The 8,449-nt window shown below is 64.9% G+C and overlaps 2 protein-coding genes across 2 annotated transcripts; one reads left to right on the forward strand and one right to left on the reverse strand.

Annotated features, from left to right (window-relative positions):
- Positions 1-484: 484 nt before the first annotated feature.
- SSTR4 (somatostatin receptor 4) lies at positions 485-2,896 on the forward strand. The gene is made up of 2 exons (XM_027704146.1): positions 485-893; positions 1,480-2,896. Exon 2 carries the CDS (start codon positions 1,508-1,510, stop codon positions 2,756-2,758), a length of 1,251 nt encoding a protein of 416 aa, XP_027559947.1. The 5' UTR covers positions 485-893; positions 1,480-1,507; the 3' UTR covers positions 2,759-2,896.
- A 613-nt stretch (positions 2,897-3,509) lies between these two features.
- Positions 3,510-7,577, reverse strand: THBD (thrombomodulin). The gene has a single exon (XM_027704144.1). It carries the CDS (start codon positions 7,575-7,577, stop codon positions 5,883-5,885), a length of 1,695 nt encoding a protein of 564 aa, XP_027559945.1. The 3' UTR covers positions 3,510-5,882.
- Positions 7,578-8,449: the final 872 nt, after the last annotated feature.

The following is an 8,449-nucleotide window of genomic DNA, read 5'->3' on the forward strand; positions in this document are numbered from 1 at the left end:
AAAAAAAATAACAAAAAACAAAACAACAAAAAACAGGAGATGAAATTTCTGTCCATTTTTGCTTATTGCACCACGAATTTCAGCACAGACTCCGATTTGGGATGGCATTCCCAGGGCATTTGGGTTTGGGGCCAGGCTGGGCTGGTCCTCACCCGCCGCCTCCCCATTCCTGGGATGCAGGGATGCGGTGCCATGGGATGCCCCTTCCCTGCCAAGGGAGCGGGACCCAGCAGGGAGGAGCCGGGATGGGGCTGCAGCGCTGGGATGGGGCCGGGCTGGGCACAGGGAAGGCGGGAATGCGCGGGAAGGATGTGGGATGCGGGAGCGCGCGCGGGAGGTTGCCAAGGCAACCTCCCTCCTCCTCCTCCTCCTCCATCTCCATCCTCCCTCGGGCGGGGGGACCCCGCGGGCACCCGCAGGGGATCCGAGGGCGGGGTGCGGGATGCGAGGTGGGGGGGACCGGGCTGCAGCTCCCGCCCGCCGCAGCGCCGGGAATCGGCCGCGGGATCGGGAGGCTCCGCGCCGGCAGCGCCCGGGGGATGCTCCGGCTCCTCGCCGCAGGGCCCGGCACCCTGCAGGGAGGAGGGTTCGTCTGCTGCGCTGTTTTCCATCGGAAATCCAGAGCCTGGATGGGAAACTTGCGTTCTGTTTGTCTTTGACGCGGAGCCGATGCCTGCGGCGTAGGGATGCGGGAGAGGAGGAAGAGCCTGTGCGCCCATCCCCGCTCTGCCTTTCGCTTTAAAAGGTCCGGATCCTCCCGGTCATCTGACTCAGGTCAAGCAGGACTTTCCGTCGCCAACAGCCGGCAGATCCCACCGGAGCATCTTCCCGTGCCGGCCGCTGCCCCCCGGGAGGGAGGCGGGAGGCTCCTGCGATCCCTGGAAGACTGAGAGGTAAAATATTCCCGGCTCGGTTTCTCCTTCCCTTTCTTTTCCCCGCAAGGTTGATGAAATCCTGGAGATTTGCAGGGGGTCTGTGGAGGTGGATGGCGTTGATTCCCAGGCCATTCCGGCACGGATTCCCAGGCCATGCTGGCATTGGTTCCCAGGCCATGCCGGCACTGATTCCCAGGATGTGCTGGCATTGGTTCCCAGGCCATTCTGCCCCGTTTTCCACTGGCAGCTGGGGAGCCCCACACATGGTTAATGCCCACCCCACAGCACAGCCCCTGAGATCCCAGGGATGCTCCGGCCAGGAGAGCCCACTGAGACCCCAAACAACCCACAGAGCCCCCCCGAGACCCCAAACAGCTGGGATGCTCCAGCCTGGAATGTCCCAACACCCCAAACAGCCTGGAGAGTGATGCCACTGCCCCTAGGAGCGAGGTGAAGGTGCCCAGGCAGGGCAGGGGGCTGATGGAGGCAGCCAGGGGGCCACGGCTGGAGCTTCCCAATCCAAGGGGGACGGCCAGGGATTGGGCTTGGCTGTGCCACGCACCGCGGCTCTCACCCCTTCTCTCTGCCCGTGCCCCGCCCGCAGGCCGGCCCCCCATGGATCCCCTCCCGGCATGAGCACCGAGGCCGAGCAGCTCCTGGCAGGGGCCCGGGCGGCCGCCGTGCCCCTCTGGACCGTCTCCAGCTGGGCCGGCTCCGAGATGCCCCCCAACAGCAGCGCGGCGGCGGCGGCGGCGGGAGAGGCCGGGCGGCGGCAGGACCCGGCGGAGCAGGGCGGGACGGCGGGCGAGATCGCGGGCATGGTGGTGATCCAGTGCATCTACGCCCTGGTGTGCCTGCTGGGGCTGCTGGGCAACTCCCTGGTCATCTTCGTCATCCTGCGCTACGCCAAGATGAAGACGGCCACCAACATCTACCTGCTCAACCTGGCCATCGCCGACGAGCTCTTCATGCTCAGCATCCCCTTCGTGGCCACCTCGGCTGCGCTGCACCACTGGCCCTTCGGGCGGGCGCTGTGCCGCACCGTGCTGGGCGTGGACGGGCTCAACATGTTCACCAGCGTCTTCTGCCTGACGGTGCTCAGCCTGGACCGCTACATCGCCGTGGTGCACCCGCTGCGGGCGGCCACCTACCGCCGCCCCAGGGTGGCCAAGATGGTCAACGGCGGCGTGTGGCTCCTCTCCCTGCTGGTGGCCTCGCCCATCCCCGTCTTCGCCGGGACGGCGGCCACCCGCGACGGCCAGGCCGTGGCCTGCAACCTGCTGTGGCCCAGCCCGGCCTGGTCGGCCGCCTTCGTGGTGTACACCACCCTGCTGGGCTTCCTGCTGCCCGTGTCGGCCATGGGGCTCTGCTACCTGCTCATCGTGGGCAAGATGCGGGCGGTGGCGCAGCGGGTGGGCTGGGAGCAGCGCCGGCGCTCCGAGGGCAAGCTCACGCGCCTGGTGCTCATGGTGGTGGCCGTCTTCGTGGTGTGCTGGATGCCCTTCTACGTGGTGCAGCTGGTCAACCTCCTGCTGCCCGGCCGCCTGGACGCCACGGTCAACAACGCCTCGCTCATCCTCAGCTACTCCAACAGCTGCGCCAACCCCATCCTCTACGGGTTCCTCTCGGAGAATTTCCGGCACTCCTTCCACGGCGTGCTGCGGCGCTGCCTGGACGCCAGCCTGTGCTGCTGCCACGCCGGGGACAGGGACGGCGACGAGGACGAGGAGGAGGAAGAGCCCCTCGACTACTGCGCCGTCCCCCGGGGCGACGACAAGGGCAAGGGCTGCGTGTGCCCCCCCCTGCCCTGCCAGCAGGACCCCCTGCACCCCCAGCCCTGCTGCAAGCCCGGGCCCCTCCTCGCCAAGACCACCACCTTCTAGGGGTCCCCCCCAGCCCCGGGGGTGGAAGGGGATCCCGGATGGAGAGGGGGCCGGACGCCGTGCCCGCCCCGCCGGCCCACCCTGTGCTGTGCAGTTCCCGAAATAAAAAGCCATAAGACTGGCCTGGGATACCGTGAATTCCATCTCGACCGAGTCGTTATTGCCCTTCCCTTCGGCACCCCGGGAGCCTCGGCTGGGATCGGGGATGGGAAGGATCCCAAAACGCCGCTGGCGTTAATTAACCTGCCCTTCCAGATTAATTAATTACAAGTTCCTGTTCCTTCCGGAGACGTGCCCGGAGAGGCAGGGAAAAGCCCCAAAGCCCATCAGCCCTGCTGGGCCTATAGCCGAGTGAGGTCCCACCAGCAGTCACTCCCGCTCCCCCTCAAATTCCCAGGATTTTAGCACGCACAGGACCAAACCGTATTTGATGTACCAAATCTTGGCTAAACCTGAGACCCCCAGGAAGTCGGGGTGAGGAACAGCACAGGGGTGACACCAAGGTCACATTAAATGAGCCATTTCCAGCTTGTTTGGGTTTATTTCGGGTATAACTTTGTCCTTTTAATGTTATTCTTGTCCATTATTTACGGCTCATTCCTTCTATTTTAATCCCAGTGGGGAAGTAACCAGCAGGGCACATTTTCAGCCTCAAATGCTCCTGGGCTTTTTGGTGGCTCCGGGAGCTCGGTGAGGGAAAACCAGTCATTTTTTGGGGGGGGAAGGGGAGAAAGAATATTTCCTGAGCAGCTTTCTATAAACCAGACTGTAAAAGCTTTATTGGTCTCCACGCAGAATCGCTGCGTGACATCACGGAGGGTACAATTCCAATAAATAAATAAGTATTTACAAAACGTGCCGGGGGTATAAAACAGGGGGGGGCTGAACCTCGGGGAAGGAATTAAAGACATCTGCGTGTCTCAAACACTGCTTAGGCACTTTTCGTGGGATAAACCACCACAGAGGGAGTTTGAGCTGAGCACAGAAGGGGAGGAGCAGAGCTTTTGGGGGTGTGGTGGCAGAACCTCTGACCTGTGTAAGACACCGGAGGGCGACTACGACAAACCGACTTTGTTCAGCCACAAGCTGAGGTTTGAGCCAGAGGAGGGAAAAGGCCGGGAAGGAGCAGCTCCTGCAAGGTGGGATGATGCTTCTTATCATGCCAGTGTGTCCTCCCCCCCCCAGGAGCCATCCCACAAACCAGAAGGTGCTCGTCCCTTCTGACAGGCTCAGGGTCAAACCTGGTCACGTCTTAGAAGGGGCCATAAACCATCAAAGACCCCCGGGGTGCCCCCAGACTCATTTCTGGGGCTCCCTGCAGAGGGTTGTGTGTGATTTACAGTGTTGGATCAGGCAGGGGAGGTGCCCAGGTGTTCCCACCTGAGCCTGAAGGTGCATTAACCCTTGGAGCTTTTGTATTTTGGGGGCTTCCCCCACCCCTGACGGATCAAGGCTGTGACCATCACACATCAAAATCACAACAGTCAAGTCCCATCAGTGGAGCCACAGTGGGATCTTTCCACTGTCTGCTCTTATCCTTCTTTCTTTCTTTTTCTTATATATTTTGTTAAGTGACTCCTTTATATATTGATATTGCTCCATTTCTATAGATAATGCAAACAGCTCCATCCCTCCTTTCCATTGCAATTGTTCCAAAATAAACCTGCCACAGGCTTATATTTGCAATAAATCATTCACTCTAATTGCCTATTGACAGGACCCTCAGTTACCCGGGCCCAGGGGCAACAACCTTTTAGGAAACCCACAGTTCACACGACTATTTTGATTTTCCTTGGAATTTGCAACGTAGGTTCAGCATTCCAGGAGGGGATGTCGCATGTTAGCGAGTTCATAGCATGCGAGGAGGGGGTGTGGGGGAACAGAACCCCCCAGTTCTGACCCCGGGCCCGCAAAACTTCCTGTGGGAAAGCGAACTGCTGCTCTGGGATGATATTTCACTGGCATAAAGCTGTCAGCACCCGCTCCCACGTTCCCACCAGCAGCCGCCGGCTTCACCCCACCACAGCTGCCGGAGCAGGACCCCCATGGAATGAAGGAGCTGGGAAAACACAGCCTTTTCCAGATTTCCCCCCCCCAGGCCGTGGCTGGAAAATAGGCAGCGGGCGGGATCCTGCCCCCGTGGGAACGTTTTGCTGTGAGTTCCAGCGTGGATTAGGCTCAGCCCCGGTCAAGGGAAAACAGGAAAAATCCCTGCGGGCAGGAGGGGTCGTAAGTGGGTTTGTAAAATCGGTTTAAATGCCACCAGGGTGGGAAATGGGGGAAGGAATTGGGTGGGGAACACGCGAGGCTCCACGGCGCCGCAAACCCTCCCTGCCACGGAAAAACCCACCCCGGCAGTGTCGTGTCCCTGTTTAACCTCCACACACCCCCAGAGAGCCCCAAAATAACTTTAGGGAACAGGAATCAGGCATTTTATGCCCCCCCCCACGGGTGACACTGAGCTGGGTCGGCGCTGCCACCAGTGATTTAAGGTGGAAAGCACTCGGGGATGAGGCACGACGTGGGGGGGACACAGTGCAGACACGGGGGGCAGAGGGGCCACATAAAGTGCTGCCCACGACATCTTTGCTCCTGCTTCCATCAGCCATCAGTTTAAAACAGATTAACCCGGCTCCAGACAAAGGCAGGAGCCTCCCAGTCCCGGAAAACCATCCTCTCCAGCTCGGCCCCAGGGAGAGGGGTTGGGGGCCAGGCGACCTTCCACAGTCCCCACCGAGTCAGTCAGACGGTCCACGCGGATTTAAGAGTCGGTTCCAGACGGAGATGTCCCTCCTGGGTTTTTCCTTGGGGCTTTCCCCCGCCGCTGGCTCGGGGAAAAGGAAAACTGAACGCCGGCTGCCGCCTGCGAAGGGAGCGGGAATGGAGCAGGAACGGACGGAGCAGGAACGGAGCAGCCTCCGTGCGTTCTGCCTTCCTGGCTCTCTGGCGCCAGCGTTCCAAGAGCCGGCTGGAAAGCAGCGGGTATTTTTAGAAGTGGGTTGATCACAGCTTTTCCCAAATTATCATTAAAATATTGCAGCAGGGGCGAGGGGGGGGGGGGGGGGGGGGTTGTAAATATTACCCAGTCCGGTCCACCTCCCTCTCTCCGTCCTGCCCGGAGTCCCTACAGTTTCTGCGCGGGGCCGGCACAGCCCGAGGCGACCGGTTGGAGCCCGAGCTCCTTCTCGTGGGGGCCCCCGCACTTGTAATCCATGGTGGCGGGGGGCCGGCAGCGCTTCTTCGCCAGGTGGTAGCCCAGAGCCAGCAGGGCCAGGGCGGTCAGAACGGCGCCCACCGCGATGCCCACCAGGGCACCGGGGTGGAGCGGCTCCGCCTTCGGCGGGGTCCGGCTGGGCGCGGGCGTCCGCGGGGCGGCCGTGTGGGGCGGGGGGAGCGTCTGGGACTCGAAATCCCCCGAGAACGGCCCCTCCGCGTCCTGCTCCGGCAGCGGGGCGCAGTCGATGTCGCCGACGAGCCGGTAGCCGGCGGGGCAGTGGCACCGGTAGCCGCCGGGGTGGTTGGTGCAGTTGTGCTCGCAGTAGTTCATGTCGCACTCGTCGATGTCCACGCAGAGCCCGTCGTCGCCGTCCAGCAGGAAGCCCTCGGGGCACTTGCAGCTCTCGCCGTACTCGTCGCACAGGGCCGGGCACTGGCTGTCGCCGCAGTGCAGCCGGCACCGCGCGGGGTCCCGCGGGTCCACGGCGTAGCCGTCGTAGCACCCGCAGCGGTACCCGCCGGGCACGTCCTCGCAGCTCTGCTCGCAGGGCGCCCTGTAGCAGTGGGACTCGCGCTGGCAGTGCCCGTCCACCATCCTGTAGCCGAGGTGGCAGCGGCACTCGAAGCCGCCCATGGTGTTGACGCAGAGCTGCTCGCACAGCCCGGGCTCGCTGGCGCAGTCGTCGTTGTCCTCGCAGGTGCTGCCGTCGGCGCCCAGGTGGTACCCGGCGTCGCACATGCACACGAAGGAGCTGCCGGACACCACGCAGTGCTGCTGGCACGGCGCCCCCGCGCAGGGCGAGCGGCACCCGCGCCCGTCGGGGCCCAGCACGGCGCCGTCGGGGCAGGAGCAGCGCGGCCCGCCCGCGCCCTCGCTGCAGGAGCCCTCGCAGCCGCCTCCCCCGAGGCGGCACGGCCACGCTCCGGGCTCGGCGCGGCCCCAGCGCAGCCGCCCGCCCTCGCCGTCCTCGTCGCAGCGCAGCTCCAGCCCCAGGGCGGGCACCGAGGCCACGCTGCGCGGCGGCAGCGCCAGGAACTCCCCGCCGCGGGCGCCGAAGGGGGTGGCGTAGCTGACGGGGAGCCCCTCGGCGGGCGGCAGGAGCGGGCAGCTGCTGCCGTAGTTGTACTCGCAGAGGAAGCCGTCGGCGGGGTCCTCGCAGCGCCGCTCCTCCCAGCGCAGCTCCCGCGACACGGTCACGCAGCGCTCGCCGCAGCGCGGCCCCGACGGCGCCCAGTTGGTGTAGTCCGTGCGGTTGTCCTGGGTGACCCAGCGGAAGCCGCGGAGCCGCCGGGCGGGCTCGGTGCAGCGCAGGGAGGGCGCCAGGCTGAGCCCCAGCCACAGCCGCCCGGCGCGGTTCTGCAGCAGCAGCGCGATCGCCTCCTCGGCCACGGTGGAGCGCACGGTCATGAGGTGGCCCCCGCCCCGCTCGCACCCCGCGCTCGCCGCCGCGAACGGGCGCGACCCCCAGAACACGGCGAAGCAGGCGTGCTGCAGGCACTGCGCGCCCGACGGGGCGAGCGGCTCCCCCGGCGCTCCCAGCCCCATCCCGAGAAGGAGCAGCAGCGGCAGCGGCAGCGGCAGCAGCAGCGGGAGCCGCCGCATGGCCGGCGGAGGGGGCGGCCGGCGCCGCCGCGGAGCTCTGGCATGGCCCAGCCCGCCGCCCGCCCCCTTTATAGCCGCCCGCCCGCCCGCCCCGTCGGGGGAAGGAAGCGCCTCGGGGGGACGGGGAGTGATTGCGGCGGGTGAATCCCGGCCAGACGCCTCGTCCCCCCTCCCCTCCCCTCCCACCCGCCCACGCCGGCCCCCCCCCCCTCCCTCCCGCATCCTCCCCACGGCTCCTCCCCGGCTGGTCCCGCCCGGGAGGAGCGGGAGGGGGCGGGAGCCGAGCGGGGTATTCCCGCGGGATGGACGGGGGCACGCGCCGGGGAGCGGGCCGGCGCCGAGCGCGACCGGGAAAAACGGGGGGGGGGGGGGTTCTCCCGGTGCAAAGGGGGAAACGGCAACTGGATTTCACAGAAGGGCGCCTCGGGATGGGAGTCAGGGCGAGTGAACCCCGCTGGGATCGTCATCACCACAATGGGATCGCCATCCCGCTGCGATCCCCATCCCGCTGGGATCGTCACCCCAATGGGATCATCACCCCAGTGGGATCATCACCCCAATGGGATCATCACCCCAATGGGGTCATCACCCGGTTTGTGCAGCAGCCACAGTGCGGCAGCGAGCCCAGGGCAGTGCCCGTCCCCCCCTGTGCTGGGCACTGCTGAGCCCACACCTCAAATCCTGTCTCCGGGTTTGGATTCCGCATGAAAACAAGGACGTTAAGGGGCAGGAGCGAGTCCAGAGAAGGAAAAGGAGTTGGGGAAGGGGCTGGAGCAGCAGGAGCGGCCGAGGGAGCTGGGGGGGCTCAGCCTGGAGAAAAGGAGGCTCAGGGGGGACCTCGCTCCCAAAAACTACCCAACAGGAGGGGGGAG

The sequence above is a fragment of the Neopelma chrysocephalum genome, unplaced genomic scaffold, assembly GCF_003984885.1.
Source record: "Neopelma chrysocephalum unplaced genomic scaffold, ASM398488v2 Primary Assembly neopelma1_257, whole genome shotgun sequence".
NCBI classification, from domain to species: Eukaryota; Metazoa; Chordata; class Aves; order Passeriformes; family Pipridae; genus Neopelma; species Neopelma chrysocephalum.

Excerpts from the sequence above, each read along its gene's own strand:
- SSTR4 (XM_027704146.1), top strand. The coding sequence starts at position 1,508 with ATGAGCACCGAGGCCGAGCAGCTCCTGGCAGGGGCCCGGGCGGCCGCC.
- THBD (XM_027704144.1), bottom strand. The coding sequence starts at position 7,577 with ATGCGGCGGCTCCCGCTGCTGCTGCCGCTGCCGCTGCCGCTGCTGCTC.